We start from the raw sequence: 19,857 nt of genomic DNA on the forward strand, positions 1-19,857 counted from the left end.
TGTTGGGATGCCACGGAGAAACCGGGGAAGCCCCCGGAGGAAAACTCCGTGTTGCCTAGACCACGGCCTTGCCCAACACAAGTTATAAATTCGGGCACCGCCGGGAATTGAAACCGAGACCCCAGGATTACAAGGCCAGCGTTCTAACCGCTAGACCACTTTGGCTCTAGATGTACAGTACACCGTTGTAATTAATTACTGCGCAAATTTCTGATGCTGTGGATGAATGAACAGGGATGTGGAATATTTAGGTAGTGGCCTATTTCAAGGCTCTGTACAACATAACTCTTCCTGCTGGATGAAAGGAAACCATTAAAAACTGTGTCAGAATAACCGATATTCAACCCAAAAAACGGAAGCATGGTGCTAACATCTGCGCCGCAGCGATATATCGATTTGTTGACTACAAAGACGAAGGGATTCCCCCATGAGTAACAGGGAATTTTACTTCTTACGTTAGACAGTTTGTCAGCCTGTCTGTATCTGCTCTTTCCCGTGGTGTTATATTCTGACAAAATGCCACCGACGATTTATAAGAATTGAAACCTTCTACACCAGTCAGAAGTGTGAGAATGATTTTGGCATCCGACGTTTCGGAGACTGCTCCATTCTCACACATCTTATCGCCCAAGAAAACTTAATTCAATTGCCTTGTGTAATCAGCTGTTAGTCAGCGAAAGAACGCACTTCTAATTGCATTTGTATTACAGGGTCTACTCAAAATAATTAGATACTTCGACCGAGTTATAGTATGTCAGTATTATAAAACGGGATAGCTCAGTAAAGTTATTGATTACGATTTGGGCTACCGGGGGTCGAGTCCCGTCAAGGACACAATTTGTTTCTGCGACGCTGCCATCCAGACAAGTTTTTGTGCCCATCCCAGGGGAAAGTTTCGTTGGGATTGGAGCCACGCCTGACTGTCAACCAATATCAAACGTAGGATTTATTCCTGATTTGTTTGGCATCGTGTATGATACTGTATTACTACTATACGGTTTACAGTCGCTGGCACAGCCGATTCTTTTGTGTTGATTCTTGTAGCCTGACAGCCGTCTGCAGAATTGGTAGTGGTTTATTACACTGTCTGAAACACGTGGTCCATTTATCTCATGGTTCTTATTTAAATGATGTATGGGCTGAGTGTCCCACGCGGTCCTGCAGGCCTCGTTAAGAGATTCAATTGCTTCGTGGTGGGGCAACGTACGCAGTGTTATGAATTCAAAAAGGTTGTGTAAAGAAAGTATGACGTCTGACTTCCTTTCAGAAACTTCCATATTTATACGTAAGTTGATAGGAATTATAAACTTATAATTTATAAAACTCAGCGATGTATTTATTTGTGTAGATGAGTTCTAAAATGTCGCCGCGTCTACAGGTTTGTAAGTTTTGACAAGAGACGTCTATTAACGTGTGCACTTCCAAATTTTACTTATCTGCGTTGATTCGTTAGTTATACTCTAAATATCGATTTATCGTTTCCTCCATTTAATTATTATACGTTATTGGATGTGTCGTATACATTCATCTGCTCGTTAGATCACTAAATTTTGTAATTATTCATCTATTCTGCCAGCCTCGCCTGATTGAACGTCTTACGTTAATAAGTGTATTTGTTTATATATTTCGGCACTTAACAACGCTGTTAGTAGCTCACATCGTTTGATAGGATGATTAATGAATAATGAATTGGTAAGGATATGGAAGGAAGCTGTCGCGGCCTAATTCTTCATTGTAATTTTCCGGTATTTGACTGAGGGAAACCATGATAAACCTTAGTCAGGATAGTTGGTCTCCTTGCCAGCATCTGATCCCGGGACGAATGAGGTGTGGTAACCACTGAGCCCCGGCTTCGGGTGTTGAGTCCACTTGAAACGAGCGCCTTCCTGTGTTAACAAATTGGTGATTTGTTCTCTTGCAGGTTATGTTCGCTCACGCTGTCAAGACTTGTGGTTCTCAGGACCCTCGGCTCCGACGTGTCTTTCATCACCATCGCTGTCAAAATGCAGGTAAGGAAGATTAATTATGCTATAATTAATATTACCGTGACCTTAGAGCTTGAGAGACGGGCGTAGGCAGCGGACCGCAACACACGCGACTCGCTCGCTACGCTTCTGCAGAGCGTCTCATATCACGGTCGGTAATGCAGGGTTCTGAAAATGGTAAGAAACAGTTTGTCATCCGAATAATGTGGTTCCAAAGGAAGGTGCTGAATACGAGGAAGGAAAATGTGTTGTGGTGTAACATTTTGTAATAACGCGAAGGATGAAAAACCAAATAATTATCGGAGAATTTCGGTGTAAAAGTGATGCGTTCTGAAAATGTTATTCTGGAGAGAGAATATATAATACACCGGTGTGGTCATAATTTTGTTTCAAAGTAGGGTTGTAAAATTATGCAAACACGGACTTCTTCTTCTTCTTGTTCCTTGTGTTATGTCTGCACTTATGGACCGACTTCTGCATAGGACTGTCTGCCCCTTTATCTGCCCATCATGCATTTCATTACCCTCCCCCAGTCCCCCTCTCCAAGCCTCGCTTAATCTGGTCAGTCCGCGAAAATAACATTACTAAAGGTCTAACCTTTTCGCGGATTTGGACATTCATTAGTGATGAAAAATAAAGTTTTTGGAGATGCTGGCAATGTAGAGCACTGTAATTGCAATAAAAGAAGCGGTGGAGTTTTGCGTCCGTTGTTCCAAATTGTGTTTTAAAAAGGTCATGAATAGTTAGTCTGTAAAAGGATGGTTAATTAATTTTGCTTGCATCTTCGATATGTGTCACGGAAGAATACATTCATTTTCATCATCATCATCATCAATTCCTGTTGTCCCTCATGAGACATAGGGCACCAACAAAGCACCGCCACCTGGACATTAATTTTGGAACTGAATTAAAACCTAGAAGGAGTAACAGACCGGACATGCCAGTTGCACACTTCTTGTCGATGTAAGTCGGTGTCGTGCTTTTTCAGTGATCATTTCTCTGCTAATAACCGCGCTGTAAATCAGTTCTGGTCCTTCATGTATTACAGCATCACTTTCCGGAGCTAAGAACCCTTTAAAGAGGGTCTAGAAAAGAAGGAAGAGGTAAGGAAGGAAAAAGGACATGTCATTCATTTACTAGGATGTTAGTTGTATGAGTTATAAACATTTTTAATTACGAGAATAATCTCCATGATTATCAAAGTGATGTGGTACTTAAGTAAATGAATTCAAAAGAGGTCTTTGATGTGGTGATAATTTCCTCCTTTTCTTCAAGAGAGAGAGAGAGAGAGAACAGAGTTTAAGTGTGCAGACGCATTTCGGTTCTTGACGACTGTAAGAAGTCCTTTGATAGAGTTTATAGAAGCAAACTTTAATGGATAATTTGCGTGCATCATACGATAGATAATCCTTTTACACCACGTTTCAAATATGCCTGTCTGTAAAGTTTGCAAAGACCGAACATGGGTCGTTGCATCTCTCTACATTTATTTAAGACCTTTGTTCATTTCTGTGTATCATTCCACATAGGGATTGTGCTTGTTCTGACAGCTTTAGAGAAATAAACGAACTAAGTCAGTTTTACATTAACAGTAGTGGAGATGAATCCCTGCCGACCTTAAGCAAACCGTAATATGTTGGAGGATGACGCTGTTGGAATTAGTTTATTTGGAGCCTTTGGTATTTCGTAATATTTACGACACATAAGAGAAAGGATTTGGAACTTTTTTTACGTATTTTGCGAAATGTCGAGCCCCTATGATATTTTAGAAGTTCTCTCTGTGCGGGTTGTGTGTGTGTGTGTGTGTGTTTTTTTATTTTTTTAAAAAAAAAAGACAGCCTGATAGGTTTATAGGGGCGAATGCGTTTGACGCAACTGTACACGTTCGCTTTCGAGAGAGAAGAAAGAATTTCTCCGGGTATTTCCCATTACGTGACCTGTCATGCGTTTCTAAATACCGCAATCCCCCTCTTGCCTTTGTAAGTCGCGCTCTTAACTGTTCGGCGCATGAAATACAAAATCCCTTCTTCGCTGCAGGGTGGATGTGTGGGCGTTTATGACGCCGTAACTGTGTAACTGACCTCATTCACATTAGATAAGAGACATGATAAAATTAATGCTTCCACCCCCCCACCCCCCAACCCTAACACCCAGCTGTGATTAGGGTGAAGCGAGGATAAAACTCTAGGTAGTCTTAACTTCGTCCGGCTTTTTATTCTCGGAGATAATTGGAGGACGAAAGTATCGTGCTGCATTGCAGTGAATGGGCTTCTGTATGAGAGGTGCCAAGTTTAAGGCCCGTTTCACACTGTCGACCGGTCGCCGGCGACCACGTAGAAAAGCTAAGTACGAGCTTACACACGAGGGCGACCGCGACCAATGGCCGCCGTCGACCAACAAGAAGTGAGCGACGCACAGGAGACCAACGACCACGATATACGTAGATGGCAATCACGTGTTCACATTGCGGGCGACTCAGTCAGCGATCAGTATATCATGAGTTTTGATACTGAAAGATTTATTTCGGCTAAAGAGTCACGAAGAGCCATTTTGGACCTTGCAAGTCCGTTTGTATAATCAGTCAGTCAGTGGGAAAAGGTTGTGGAATTGTTTGACGAATTTTTATCATTATAGTGATCTCCTCGATGTCCATCATGCTTGACTGCTTCCAAAGTATTTTTTTTACTGAGGCTGCCCTGCTGGTCTCCTCGTTTGGTCGCTGATGGTTTTGGTCGTTCAGCGACCGGTCGACGCAGCCAAGATTCAGGTTATGTAGTATGTTAGTGGTTTTCCTCAGCACTCCTAAACAGACCGCTTCGTTTCCACGTCTGGGTGAGTTCGCCGTGCATTTTTATTTAACTTTGTTCGACGCTAAATGGTTGAAGGTGTTTTCATAATAACCACTGCATAGTCTGAATTGATGTGCGAACTCGTGAGGTGTTTTATCGTATGACCGTGCCAAATGTTTTATTTACCTCGATAACTAACGGACCATTGGAGCTCTACATTTGAAACTTCGAAACTTAAGATAAGTAGACATTTATCTATCCGATGTTTCCCTTGTAGCTGGTTGTCGGCCCTGTATGCTTTATAACAGATATTTGGTACAAAATAATCTTATCGATTTTTCTATCGAAGGTGCTAGATTTTGCGATTGAGAGTGAAAATTCAGGATGTTGACTTCATGAATTTATAAGATATTGTAGATGCGTCATATTGTGATTTATAAGTATTAAAAATATATTAAAATTGGCCGTCAATCACAATATAAGATAATTAAAAGATTAAAATATAATTTTACGTTCCTTATCGAGTACTCGATTTACATGTGGAACATTTACGACATGTTTCGGCTATATATAGCCGTCATCAGGTGTTATATTATAAACTTTTTAACTGAATTACTGATTTTTACTGATATTTAATGTAAATCGAGTACTCGATAAGGAACGTAAAATGATATTTTAATCTTTTAATTATCTTATATTGTGATTGACGGCCAATTTTAATATATTTTTAATATTCACGAATTTAATTAAATACAATTTTGGATGACTTAATATGCACGTGGCAGACTGGTCAACACTTGTGATTCATGTCACGCCTTATCGCCAGTCATTACTCGCCGATTGCAACCGTTCCATCTGACAACTGGTACAGATCCTTGGGAATGCGCTTAGCGATCTAAATTAGCATGTAATTTGAATTTAAAATTACTGTTTTCGAATTCTCGAATACGACCATCGTGTTATACCATCCTTCATACTCGGTGTTCAGATGATTTGAGCATGTCAGTAACCAAATCTTCCACATGCTAGTAGTGAGTTTTGGGTCTCAGATTTTACGCAAAAGGACTTACGATGTCAGAAAATACCAACAATAATTTCTTGTTTCGGTGCAACATCGCTATCAATACGTTTTTCATGTACGTAGCGAATGCAGCCAAATTTAAGTTCTTTAAACTTCTTTCCCGAAACGTCTTTACGTGCGTAATATTCGGTTTACGTTACCAGCAAAGAAAAGAAACACGGACGTTTTATTAGTGGTGCAGTCATTAAAACTCGAAGTATAAGGCAGTGAATGGTTGTCGGAGCACGTTTTAAGCTTTAAAGGCTTTGCTGTGCCTGATAAGACGCAGGTGACACGACTATAATCGCGCGTTCCCTGGCTCTGATTGGCTTCTCCGACAAAGTACGTACGTTTACGTGGTACACCTCAGGCCTTTGTCAATTGCTTTAACCGGCGCAGACCAATGTAGCATGACACATCCATGCCTTAAAATCGTTTCCTACCCCTGAGCATCACGACATGACACAAAACATCGCTGAGAGATTATTTACCAGAGGTTGTATTCATTTAAATGCATGAGTTTTGTATAAGCGCTTCATTGAATTATTTTCTTTCAACAGATGGGAAGATATATAAAGAAAGAACAGAAAGTGGGAAGCTACTCAACTGAAATACACGTGGATTTCTGTTTAAAGGATCAGAATTCTTTCATCGGAATCGAATTAGCGGGCTCCGTTGTCTCCTTTGTGTCCTTGTGTCTGCCCGCAGATTCAGTTACTGGGAGTTGGGCGTACAGATATTATATGAATCAGTGGACTCATTTGCGTCAAACTCTGTGTAAGCATCGACCTCCTTTAACAGCCATCGGATCTTTTTATCATTTGTAACGTCTCGTCGGCTTTACCAGCTTGGCGGTTGTGCCAACTTTTGAGATGGAGGAACTAGAGAAATTCGACACGAGGCAGGTTGACAGACCACATATTTGAAATTAGCCATGAATATGGAGAAATTATTTTTTATCCGAAACGTTAGTATCTGCGTACGGCGTTACAGCTCATAAGACAGACATTGACTCTGTTTTGCTACTAATTAACTTACTCTCTTAATTATTTAGTTACTTTCCATTCCAGTCTCTGGGGATAACTTAGATATTTAACTCCTTTGTCTTTGGGAATTCATGTTTAATTAAATATGTTTCTAGTCTAGAGAACACTCATGAACGATATAAATATACACTTTATATATTTTCCTCTTGTTTCAGTCTGATTTGACCTTTATATATATATATATATATATATATATATATATATTATGAGCCGGGATAGCTCAGTCAGTATAGTGACTAGCTACGGGCTGGACGGCCGGGGTTCGATCCCCGACGGGGGGCATAGGATTTTTCCTCTAGCCTCTGCGTCCAGACCGGCTCTGGGGCCCACCCAACCTCCTCTACAATGGGTACCGGGGGGGTCCTTTCCCGGGGGTAAAGCCGGCCGGGGCGTGATGCTGACCACTCACCCCCATCTAGTGCCGAGGTCAAGGAAGAGAGGAGCTATACCTCCACCCCCCACCCCAAACGCCTACATGGCGTATAGTGGGACAAACTTTGCTTTACTTATATATATATATATTTGGTATTAATAGTACTACAGTTTGTGTATCGTGGAATCGTAACCCCTGTGATTTCTGCAACCGAAGATAAATAAGCGCTGTTTGTGTTGCCTACCATAACAGGTGTTGCGCTCTCTTTATCGCATCCGTCTCTCACCCAGTTTGTGCCCCCCAAAACTTAAGCGTATATCTCGCTGGGTTTAGACTCGATCGGACGAAACATTTACGACAGATGCAGAACTGCGTTGGGTACCAGTGTGTGCAGGTGGACATAGCACCGCCAAGAGTTAATCGCTGAAGTGGCCGTGATGAACACGGGTTTTGTTAGCAGGTGGATCCACACTGGAACCAGAGTTGGCCGGTCTTAGTGGTGCGCCTTGCTTTGCCCAGCTCTGCGACGTCTTGTATCGATTCTGTGTGCGTTTCGGATGTTCGCCTAAGCAGCAGCAGCACCCCCCCCCCCCCCCCCCGTCCTGTTCTGCCAGCCACACTGTCTCGGTCTCCAGCTTCTTTTCCAGACAGCTACAAATCTCTAGGGGTGTCCAGCATGCCGTCTGACGCATCCAACGCACGAAATTCTCAATATTCTATCAAATCACACGCCGCTACAGCCCAGAAGACAGCCATCTGGTAATGCTGCTGCTGTTATTCACAAAAGTCTCATTTTCGGAATTAGAGATCGCTGTCTGTTTCGCATAATTAGTTTCCAGCATTCATTAGTGTTTTTGTGTGTGATGTATGGGTCTAAATGTTTCTGATGCGTAGAAGTTGTGTTACAAAGTTTTTTTTAATTTTATTCTGTATAACTTTTTAGTCACATGAATAAGTAAAAGGCTGCTGTGTAGTTGACTTCATATTACGTCACAGTCATCTTGTCGTAAACATATGACAGAGGCCTCACAGACCTGGGATAGGTTGAAATGTTGACGCAGCAAAGGTTCGGCTTGCAGGTGAGTGACGGAGAATTCAGTTCGGTTTCCAGTCCAGAGTGATCGAATCGTGTAGCGCCCAGTCATTTCTCTCTCTCTTCGGCTGATAACTTGTCAGGTCTTAAAAGGTCGAGGACCCGTGCCCTCATAGCAACTTCCCTTTTGTTTCTAATTTCGAAACGCGCTATTATTTTATTTTAAACACTGCAATATAAGAACCGTCAATATTTATTTCCAGATGTGTTTCAATTGACTTGGGAGTATTTTTCAACGCACAAACCTGTCCTGGACCATATCAGTCTGATTCACTTCACCACGATTCGTTTTTCAAATATTGCAAGTAGTCGCGTTAAATACCAAGCAACCGCCTCGGAACGTACAGAAATCCGACAGCCGATGACGTTTTTCTATTTTCCTTATGTTCGCCCTGCACCTTCATCATTCCCATGTTGAGATTTATTCTGTGTCTCAAGCCAGGTGGCTGACGTAATTGGAAACATGTCCGCCTTCAAGATGACAGTCTTCTGGGATACTCGTAGAAATTTATCGACGTTTCAGAGGTGCTTACAGCTTCCGTTGTTAGCGGGCGTAAAATCCCAGAAGACAAACATCATTCTCGCCGCTGTGGGACCCTGAAATCTCACCTTACTTCCGGCCTTCATATTCCAGTGATGAAAATTCTGTCTGCTGCAGAAACTTTTCTTTCATCTTAAATTAATTTTGGTCATTTGTTGGCTTTGATGTTAGCATTTAATTGAATTGCTTGTCGTGTTTCCTCTGATAAATATTTTTGCAACTCCATACATAAATACTCTTTGAGTGATGGCCTACGTTGCCTGACGTTTGCGCCATTCTGATAACGTCCAGCGATAAATTGCGGTTTTGTGGTTTCCACAGAGTAATCTAATCGACTCACTGTGTCCATTTAATAAATGACCAAATGTTTGAAAGTTTGATAGTATTTATAAATTGCCGACAAGAACATTAGCTTATTGTTATTATTATTATTAAGTGTTCTGTCTTACGACAGGTCCATTGCTCTGCCCAAAAAGAGCTCTCCAGTTGTCCATATTCTCGGCTTCTCGCTTTAATTCCTGGAACGTCATCTTCTTTCCTTGTTTAAGGTCGTCGGTTAGCTGTACCAGTCTTCTTCCCAGTCCTCGCTTTCCTTCAACCTGGCCTTCGATGATATCACTCAGAAACCCATTCCTTCTCATAATATGTCCCAGCCAGTTAGCTTTCCTTCGTGTAATCGCCTGCAGAATGTTTCTTTGCTCGTTGACTCTCCTCAATACTTCTTCGTTGGTCACTCGATCCGTCCACCTGATCTTCTCTATTCTTCTCCAACACCACTAGCTTATATATAGACAAAATAGCACGTAGGTTGTATGTACTAAACATGGGCGTTTGTATATTTCAGGGTTCCAAACGGACACTTCGGTCAAATGAAATGCCATTGCCCGCGAATGGGCTCTTGGATACAGAACTGGAACTCAACTTTGCTCTTCAGGTAAGTTCCTCCTTGGCTGGTGAGTCCTCTCGAACGCGAGGAAGAATTTCCTCAACAATTGCATCTCAATATTAAGGTATTGTTTATCATCATCGTTGTTATTATGCATCTGTTATATAGTAAAACATTTCTATTATATTTCTGAAACTAATGTGCGAAAGCCGGAGCATCCGCCACTGAACGTAACTGCTGCTATCCGGCACTTGCATGGAGAAGATGAATAAAATCTCGAAAACCTCAAGTAAGGATAATCGGCTGAAGTTCCCTGAAGATGAGTCATAATGATGCTCCGAAACGTCGGTATATCCTCGTGCATGCAAGCCCCGTAAGAATGCGGTTCTTTCTGCAGCGATCACTGGGCCCCATGATGCTTCATGGCTCTCTACGGCGGGATTACCAACCCCTGAAACGTGACACTAATTTAGACGCCGACGGCTTGGGACAGACGCTGACGAACACGCGTGGGGACATCTCGTGAAATTCGTTCCAACGGACCGAGAGGATGTAAATCCGCCCTCTGGAGGGTAGGAGACGCGAATGCAGGGCGTTGATTAATAAAAGATGAGCTGATAGAATGCAGGTGGATTCAGTGGCTGCACGTCGTATCAAAATTTGACTGATGTACTCCGACACACCAGACCAGGGGTTCTCTGCACTTGGCTCGCCGATGTGAGGAACGAATACGGAATTTAGTCGGAAAAATCTCAAGGGCAGATGCCATTTTGGATACCCAAGTTTAATTTTGTGTTCACTGTATGTGATCCAGTGAATGGCGTTTATGAACACTACTGAATGTAATGAATCTTTGTCGTGCATAATACGAGGCTCGTCCTTAAAGTAAGTTTCCCTGGGGCCGTTTACAGAAACAAAACACAATTTCATGGAAATATTTATTGCAACAGATACAGCAAGTGTCCAGCTATTTTTCAACATATTCGCCACCGGAATTGAGACATTTGTCATACCGTGGGACCAACTTTTAATACCTGTGTCGTAGAAGTCTGCCGCCTGGGATTGGAACCACTGTTTGACAACCATCTCCGCCTCTCTGTCATTCTCAAAACGCTGACGCTGACCGGACAGGAATTTTTTGAGTTGTAGGAAAATATGGAAATCACTGGGATCGAGGTCCGGGCTGTAGGGTGGATGATTAAACACCTCCCAGCTGAACTCCTGCAGGAGACTCGCTGTCCGTCGAGCCGTGTGCGGCCTAGCGTTATCACTGACCGCACTTCACAGTCGGCGGGAGCTGGAATAAGAACCTCCATCTTCAACAGCTACAACAATGCTACTGTGAGAACGCGGGAAGTGCCTTTAGTGCATGCGCCATGCTACGTCATTGCTCTATCACGTACGCACAGTCGCTTCGCTCAATATAAGGTTTGCTAGCTGTGGGACGAGTGGGAAACTTACTTTTGGGACGCGCCTCGTACATGGGAAATGTTGATCACCTGGACGAATATCGGCTGCTCGGGATTCAGTTTGTTAGAATACAAATGAGAATGGAGTATGATGGTGGCTGTAGTGTGGTAGACGTTTACCGACGTTTCAGAGGTACATGCCGCCGCCGGATGATGAATGATATCCCAGGTTATGGAGGCAGCAAGACCTCTGAAACGTCAATAAACGTGTACGAGACTACGTGTCGCTACAACCCAGAAGACGGACATCTTCAGGAATCGAGGAGTGCTTATAATTGTATGCTGTAGTCACAGTTTCTCCACGTACGTATGCAGTTTTGCCGCGGGCCGTATCGTGTCCATTTATTCCGGCGTCCCACAGACACCGGGATTTCAGTGACTAATCATATTGCTTTCCCCTTATTGTTACTGAAGATGAATGGCATTGCCACCATTGCATGTCCAGATCTCCGCAGGCAGTAGCTTCACTGATGTATTAGAGTCACGGGACCCCTTTCAGCCAATTTTCTGCAAAGGGCAGAGGTTATTTTACATCTTATTGATTCCGTCTCTCGTCAGACCATACGTTTGAATAATAATCCGAAATGATCTCGTATAAACAAGATTTGAAAGGTGTACTCTTAGGAGGACACTGATATTCCAGAGGTGTTCTTCACGCCACATCACGTAAGTAATCTATGAGTTCACCTCAGAAGTTGGCAAGTGTGCAATGTTTGCAGTATAAATGAAGCAAGTTTAATGGAAATCCGGCATTTGGTTCGAAATGTAATTACGCGATTTGTACCATACGACCATATTCCATTCTGGAACATGCGTGTTATCCCAAGATACGCGATGGTTTTATTGGCGAACTGTAAAACTCCTTACGGACCTGTGAATGCTGACCCGCTTAACAAGTGTGACAGAGAAGTTGCCGAACCGGTGCGGCGTTATGAGCGATAACTACAGCCTTTTCGTACGCGTTGGACGTTTCGTATAAACATGTTTTACTGTATGTAAGTGGAAACATTACGGTGTGTGCCTGTCTGTTTGTAATATGTGATAAGTTAATAATGTCAGGATGTTATTGTCAGTCTTTAAGAATCTGCCTGTCATAGAAAATAACATCATTAAATCCCTTGAACATACACGTGTAATAGAGTAGAATAATTTTATACTTACACAATATTATGACTGTAATGATATTAGATTTTGCGACTGTAAGCTTGTGTTTTGTAATACGTAAATTGTAAGGTATGCAGACTCGTAAGGAACACATCTGTACTCCGAATTGGAGCGTTGAGTTACTCTTTCCACCCTCGTTGCAGACATGAATGCTTCTTATAACCTGGACATCACATTCTTGCGTTTCTGTTGCGTCTTTTGTTTCAGTATCCGCACTTCCTCAAACGAGACGGCAACAAACTTCATGTAATGCTACAAAGACGGAAGAGATACAAGAACAGAACGATCCTGGGCTTCAAGACCCTGGCCGAGGGTATCATCAACATGGCTCAGGTGGGCTTTCTGAAGTAACTTCATCTTCGGTGTAGCATAGTTCTTTAGCAGATAAGGAAATAAATCCCAAGTGTTACGTGTAACCCGAAGGTCCTTTGCCGTGCTCGAAAGAGTTCTCAACAGGTTCCTATTCTAGCGGTTAGAACGCTGGCCTTGTAATCCTGGGGTCTCGGGTTCGATTCCCGGCGGTGCCCGAATTTATAACTTGTGTTGGGCAAGGCCGTGGAGTTTTCCTCCGGGGGCTTCCCCGGTTTCTCCGTGGCATCCCAACAATTACTCCATTCACACACAGAAGAAGGCAATGGCAAACCACTTCTGGATCATCTGCCAAGAACGTATATGAACAGGTCCCAGTCCGAGAAAAGGATGGAAGGATCCTGTTCATATGGACCTGTCGTCAGACAGAACACTAAATAATAATAATAATAATAATAATAAATAATAATAATATTAAGCCTTCCATCTGCAACTAGGTCTACCCGAGTGGTCTCTTTTAGGTTTAACGTCGTTATTGTTTGTAAGGTAACGTGTCCAAGTTCGTTTTTATACGTTCTTTGCTCAAAGATAAAACGAACGTCTACTTGTCCGTCTGGGCATCGGTTGTTTGTGCACGTCCCGTGTTCCGTTCTCCCAAAATGTCTCCCCCCCTTTTCAATTTCTACAAGTTTATTTATTCCCTCAGGATGAAATCCCGTGGAATACGGGATACGTTTCTCCGCACTGAACGTTCTGACCAGATGTAAATCAAATGGAATTTCAGATACGCGTTGGGTTGTGTGAACTCAGAATACAGAATAATTCTGTTCAAATTTGACGCCAGAATCCGAAGTCAGTCTGCAGCCACACCTGCTCGTTGGCGCTGAAAACGCGTGTGTCGGACTAATCCTAACTGCGATGAAATCTGAATGAAGTGTAAACTCGTTGCGAAATTACTACTAAAATATGGAAACTGTTTTGACTTGCAAATGGGATAGAAGTGTGTTCAGAATATCTTAATGCGCTGCTGGATAAAATGGGAAAAAATGTAATAATGAGCGAGCTAGGTCGGTTTTTAAAGTCTTACATTCGTAATCTCTAAACCTTCCAGATACAAACCTTCGTATTCCTTAAGATGTGTTCCGCGTAGTCACTTGGGTGCTAAGACGGTGGAGGTTGTTAGTTAAATCTGTAGCCTTGCTTCAACACCGTTCTTTGACATGACGATGTCAAAGAACACAATCGAAAGATCATTCGCTCTTACGCGGGCTTGAGTCTCCGTATTATTTTCGTGAATCCGCCCGAATCTCGCATGTCGTGGCAGTCCTCAGTTACGTATCGCTGCCTTTGCAAGAATTTTCACTGAAAATATTCTTGAGTGATCTCATTCAGGAGGAGCACGTGACATTAATAGGACTTTCATTTACTTTCTTCGGAATTATTTATTAAATGATTATTAATATACGGTATAGATTTTATTAAAATTGTAATCCTATTACATGACAGTTTCAGAAATGAAATACGAGATTAACATCTCGTTCATTAAGCTCCGTTTTAGCTCAAGCTGCTTATCGCAGTGTTTATTAGGCTTTAAATTTCTGTTTTGTGCGTACGTGCTTGATTCCACGAGTTTTGTGTGCGCAAACTGAACGATTTAAATTTCCTCACGCCGTAGGTTATGATAAAACAATTCGACATTTGTTTTGTAGGCTGTGGAATTCTCGAGACTGGTTCCAAATACCAAGATTAACTAAAAAATACAAAATTAAAGCAGATGGTACATATAGTTACCACTCACCAGGTAAGTAGTACTTCTGTTGTCTGACTTACCACCGGCGCTCGCATGAATCAGTGCTGTGAAGCGAAGAATTTGAACGGTTGTTAAAATATTTAAACGATGTCTGTTTACAACATCCTGTCGCCATCTTTGCAACTGTCTGCTTTACGTCAGACGACGAGAACTCACGTGACCCGGAACGAAAGTTCAAACAGTCACTTCCTGTGTTTCCAAGCCCCGAAAACTGAAATGGGAGGGGCTAGATGGGAAAGTTCACGAAGATATCGCGGAACATAATTTGTTGTGAATCGATTCAGATGAACCTGAGGTTTGAAGTTGACTGTCGTCTGGGTTGTTGCTACTTGAAGTCTGGTGGAAGATTACCGACGTTTCGGATGTGCTTTACGCCTCCATCATCAGGGCGGCAGCCAAGACTACACTGCTCTACGTCTCTGAAGACGAGGCTCAGAGTATTGTCTAGTGGTTTTTCTTGTGAACCTGGTGAAGTACCGAAGTATCCAGCTCGCGTTAGTCGTATTTGCATCCGCGTGATGTTTGCGTGTAAGCAAGACTTCTGTGACGTCACTGATGAAGGGGCGGCGTACGAGGCCCCCCTCCCCTCCTCTTCGTGCCAGACATCATCAATTCATCGTTGTTTTATACGTAGGAATCCGCCCACCTGCTTGGGGCCCATTTATTAAAGGAGTCTGCTACCAGATTACTATTAAGCTCTTTTTATTTATTCATTTATTTATTTATATATGCTTTGAGATATATTTTACGTTCTGTAGTACACATCTGTGCCCCTGCTTACGATGCTCGCTTTCCGATGAAATATGATAAATTAATATTTATAAAACTTGGTGATTAGTGCGTTAGAGGAAGATGTTTGAGGACGGGGAGGATATCTCGGCCTAAGACGGATGAAGTGACAGGAATCTAGAGAAAAATACGTGACGAGGAGCTCCACAATTTGTAGCATGCATGGGGAGAAATGCAAAATTTTTGCTTGGAAAGCCTAAAGCGAAGACCTAAACTTAGGTCAGAGGATAATATTAAAATGGATCTTAGGGAAATCGAATTTGGGCTTGTGGATTGGATTGATCTGGCTCAGGTGGGCGGGCTCGTTTGAGCAGGGTAATGAATCTTCTGGTTCCAAGAAGGGCTCTGCTGTGTGGAGTTAATTGGATGATTGATTAGTTCGTGGTTTGTGAATTTCTCTGGCACAAGTTATTAAACTCTCATCAGTTTCGCGTTGTAGCCATGTTCATAATATTAAATGCACAGAAAGTATTCTTCCCGTAGTAGGTACAGCCGTGATGTCGCACGCAATCACGTCTCAGGTCACGTCCCGCGGTGCTTCTTTTGTTTAATAATCTCGATTTTTTTTCATGATTACAATTGTAATGAAAATTACTTTGCTACTTACTGCCTTATGTTTTCACGCCCGAAATTTTGTGCATAACTTTGGCTTTCTGGGATAAGCTATTTCAAATGTTTCGGTTAAAATTGCACCTGCCATCTTCATATATGGACCATGCGCCTGGGAAGACATTTCAGGGAACGTCCTGAATTGTATGTTAGCGTTTGCCGTGCGCGTGGCGTTATCTGTGTTGACGCGCGTGTGGCAGGTGGTCCCCTGTGATTTCAAGGTCACTGTAATGATATCCAGTTGCAAATACAAAATATTGGTCACGTGGGGCCGATGGGGCACCTTGAACGCGTGATTCAGTGGCGTAGTGCCCACAGCCTGATAGTCCCAGCACGGCGTACAGCAGATGCTACGAGAGGCTGAGCTCTGGCGTAGAGGAAGACTTAAAAATGTGTCTGTTAAATATATATTTGCATGAAACAACTATATTCTTTTCACCGCTTTCAATTCGTCACGTCTGCCGATGTCTGCGTAAAAGATGTCATTCCTTTTGGGGGGTGTTAATCTCACTTTCCGAATGCTTGATACATAAGCAGTCAGATATTTACGATCGTAGGTAAACCACGTAATGTGAGTAAATTTAGGCTTGCTGGTAGGAACAGAATTGTACAGACTGAAATGAATAGGTCCTATATTCGGTACCGAGTCCTTTTCATTCTACATTCCGTCCTCACAAGTTCCCAAAGATCCACTTAATCTCGAGATTTCGTCTTCTCACGGCCGCGAACATGAAGATTGCAACCTTCTGGCATATTCTGTGGTCTCGTGGAAGTTAGACCTATGTTTCGCAGGTTTGCACTGCCTCCATCATCAGGGCGATGATCATGAGCAACCACTGCGCAACTTGTACGAGACTACGCAACGCAGTATCCCAGAAGGCTGTCAAAAACATCATCCATATGTTATCCTGTATCATTTTCGGGCTTCCAAGTGCCTGTTTTCCCGCAAAATTTCCTCACCAAATTTATGTACGCATTTCATGTCGCCTCAGTGTAGTGAATCGTAGTATCTAAGCTAAGTTTCTCATCCTTCTTGTGTCCACACGATTTGCCGAGCGCTTCGTGTCTGAAGTCGTTCTGTGATTGTATCTGTGTGTGTGTCTGTCTGCCGTGGCAGGTGCTGCAGAGGCAGATGGACCTGGAGCTCGATCTATTCAGCGATATCAAGGACAAGAGCCTCGGTGCGATCAGTAACGTCGTGGCTCGAGTGTCAGTCCAGGCCCTGAACAGCCAGCCCGTCGACCACGAAGATGCAGTTAAGCACATGGCGCTGAGCGAGACAGCAGGTAAGGTCACATCGTCTACGCCACCTGTGATCATCGTCGCAAAAGATACGCCCATGGAGGCGTGAGTTGTTGTCGGCTTCGTATTCAGCCTTCACCCCGAATATGGAGGCGAAACGTTCCTCTGGCCCATTTAACACTGCAGATATAACAGTGCACACTGTCAGAAGAAAATTTTGTTTCCATTTCATTAGTCGTTTCGAAAAATGTTCGAAATGTGTAATGAGGCTTTGATTTCGTGTCATGTGTCGATCTATCATGAGTTTGGTTACGTAACATCCAAGAGCCTTCGATATGGAAGGCCTTTAAATGGCTTTTAAGCGACGCTGGCCGAAGACTTTGTTTTGATATAAATATCCTCACTCGAAATGGCGTTACTTCACTTCACAAATGAATTTAATTTTTTTATATATAATCGTTGTGTGCCTCGCGGGATTGCGTTTTATTTAGCGTACAACAGGCTTTTATAAGAAGGAGAAATCGTTGATTTTTTTTTTGTAGTGGAATAGGATAATACTGCCATGGGTTTGCTTGAGAGAATCTCAGCGTATTTATCTGTTATATTCTTTATTTAAAGAAATATTTTACGGGATTTTATTTTATATTAGCAAAACCATTCATTAAAAATAGACATTGCTGAAATCGCTTATTTACGAGTGTGTATTCATATTCCGAATAGGTTATCTCGCGGATGGCCTTTACATCCACAAGTAAATAGACTCGTATTGCCTTATTTTGCGTATTTCAATAGCGTTACTGATCGTTAATCCATATTTTTCACACGCGTGTACGCGGCCGAATTGTTTAACGATCCCTGCGAGGTACTGTACCTGCAAAGTTGTTTTGCGTTCGTGAAACCATTCGCGTTTTATTTCGACCGTTTCGTGGCAACCCCACGCAAAACTTTCACCGAGTCCTGGCCGTGCTAGGCTTGGAGATTGTCGTGACACGGAGCACGAACATTTCTGTTACGTTGTATCGCCTCTAATCTCTCCAAAAATAACATTTCATCCGTGGCTCACCTTTTTCAGTACTGGGATTTGAGTTTTCCCCGGAGGCAAAGTCGTTCGTAGGTGCAGCCGTCATTTCATCCTTCAGACCATTTCTGGACCATTCTTCAACCATCCCTTGATCGTTCATCTCATTTCTTGGGTTTTTAGTTTTCTGTGAGAAGTGCGAGACTGAAAATTTGAATTCGTTCGCGTGGCGTCATTGAAAGTCGTTATTAATTACGTATCGACTGGGTTTATTGCTGGGCGTGCCGATGGTACAGTGACGCAGTTTTCATGCAATTCTTCGTCATCTCTGCGAGAGCTTCCTGTTGCTACGGAAACGTCGCTTGTTATACGTCGGGCGAGATAGTTGATGGGTAAAATGTCTGTGATATTACCCGTTAAAACAGACGGTATTGGAGATTTTTTTGTGTGTGGGTTTTTGAAAATGAGTTTCATTCGGTTTTGAGTGACCTTCTGACGGTTTTAAATTACGAAATTTTTTTTTATATGCTGTTATTGACTTTTTATCTCATTTTATGCCTTTCCGTGACCTCCTGACAGTTGTGATGTTTGTCGTCCCTTTCAACATAACTCACGCAGCGTAAAAATCTGTAGTCGTGATAGATTAATGGATGGATTTCAAGCAATGTGAGTGTGACAGTCATTTCATAAAACGCGTGTTTCATTTAACTTACCTAGTAGGCCACAATCGGCTTCTGCCGTCTCCTTCCCAGTTCCTCACCCATTGCCTTCGCTCCGACGTTGATGTGTGCGTCTTCCGGTTTGTTCTGTTGGTTTGCATTTGCCAAGTACCCACCCACTGGAAATCCTGGCGTATTTATTTTCTCTGGGGATGTATTGGGATTGTGCGTTAAAATAGACCACGGCCATTCCCCACGTCATTTCTAATTTCCATGCAGTCTGTGACAGCTGCAGGATAACTGTTAGCCGGTTGTATGAAAATCTGTTCATTAATTCCGTTGATTACAAGTGTGAACAGACACGCGGGTGGGAATGTTCCCATTATTTATTAATTTTACGAACTTATTTGAAGGAAATCTGGAGAGAGAAAAAATATTTGATTTGACAAGTTTTAGGAAGTGTAGATCTTTTCCACTTTTACGAAATTTATCTTGTCATTGGTATAATTTTGTGTAGCGAATTACTGCATAATATTTCTTCATTGCGTGCTGAAAAGCCAAGAAAATGTAGGTTAATTAATTTATCAACCAACACAGTGCGCTTTCAGACGTCCGCGTGCTGTGAAACAGCTTCCGTCCACCGCTCTGACGAGACTGAATCCGTGAACACTGTTTAGCCTCAGGTGCGTGCGTAAATTACCACTCAACGCCTCTGCGAGACTGTAAATGGTCTGCGTTTATATTTGCATCGGGGAACCTTCAAAACAACCTTGGATGTTTCATTTTAAACTGGATGTACTCCTATATGGACAGTTTTGTTTAGCGATTTTGTGACGGAGAGTGGTTTTTGGAGAAGGTGGAGGGACGCATATTTTAAGGCATTAACCCAGAATTTGAGAAGAGAATTACGAATTTGGAAAGGTATTTAAAGGTTTCTGCAGAGACCGAAAAACCACTAAAAACTTCGGTGATGTCGGACCGTTAATCGGGGAAGCATTCGAACTCGGGACCTCCC

At 42.6% G+C, this 19,857-nt stretch overlaps 1 protein-coding gene and 1 long non-coding RNA gene across 4 annotated transcripts in view; one reads left to right on the forward strand and one right to left on the reverse strand.

Annotated features, from left to right (window-relative positions):
- KrT95D (phosphofurin acidic cluster sorting protein KrT95D) overlaps positions 1-19,857 on the forward strand; it is a 77,500-nt gene that overhangs the window by 43,089 nt on the left and 14,554 nt on the right. For all 3 annotated transcript variants that reach the window (XM_022061454.2, XM_087353041.1, XM_022061455.2), the window contains exons 2-5: positions 1,922-2,009; positions 9,732-9,821; positions 12,614-12,739; positions 17,041-17,209. In XM_022061454.2, coding sequence (XP_021917146.1) covers positions 1,922-2,009; positions 9,732-9,821; positions 12,614-12,739; positions 17,041-17,209 — 473 coding nt within the window. The remainder of the gene's footprint in view (positions 1-1,921; positions 2,010-9,731; positions 9,822-12,613; positions 12,740-17,040; positions 17,210-19,857) is intronic.
- LOC110828606 (uncharacterized) lies at positions 1,258-19,328 on the reverse strand. The gene is made up of 2 exons (XR_002542724.2): positions 18,897-19,328; positions 1,258-1,995 (listed from the first exon to the last, which is right to left on the reverse strand). It is a non-coding gene; the product is annotated as an uncharacterized LOC110828606 (long non-coding RNA).

This window comes from Zootermopsis nevadensis, unplaced genomic scaffold (genome assembly GCF_977971745.1).
Source record: "Zootermopsis nevadensis isolate Lab colony 2312 unplaced genomic scaffold, Znev_1.0 Znev_ptg000021l, whole genome shotgun sequence".
NCBI classification, from domain to species: domain Eukaryota; kingdom Metazoa; phylum Arthropoda; class Insecta; order Blattodea; family Termopsidae; genus Zootermopsis; species Zootermopsis nevadensis.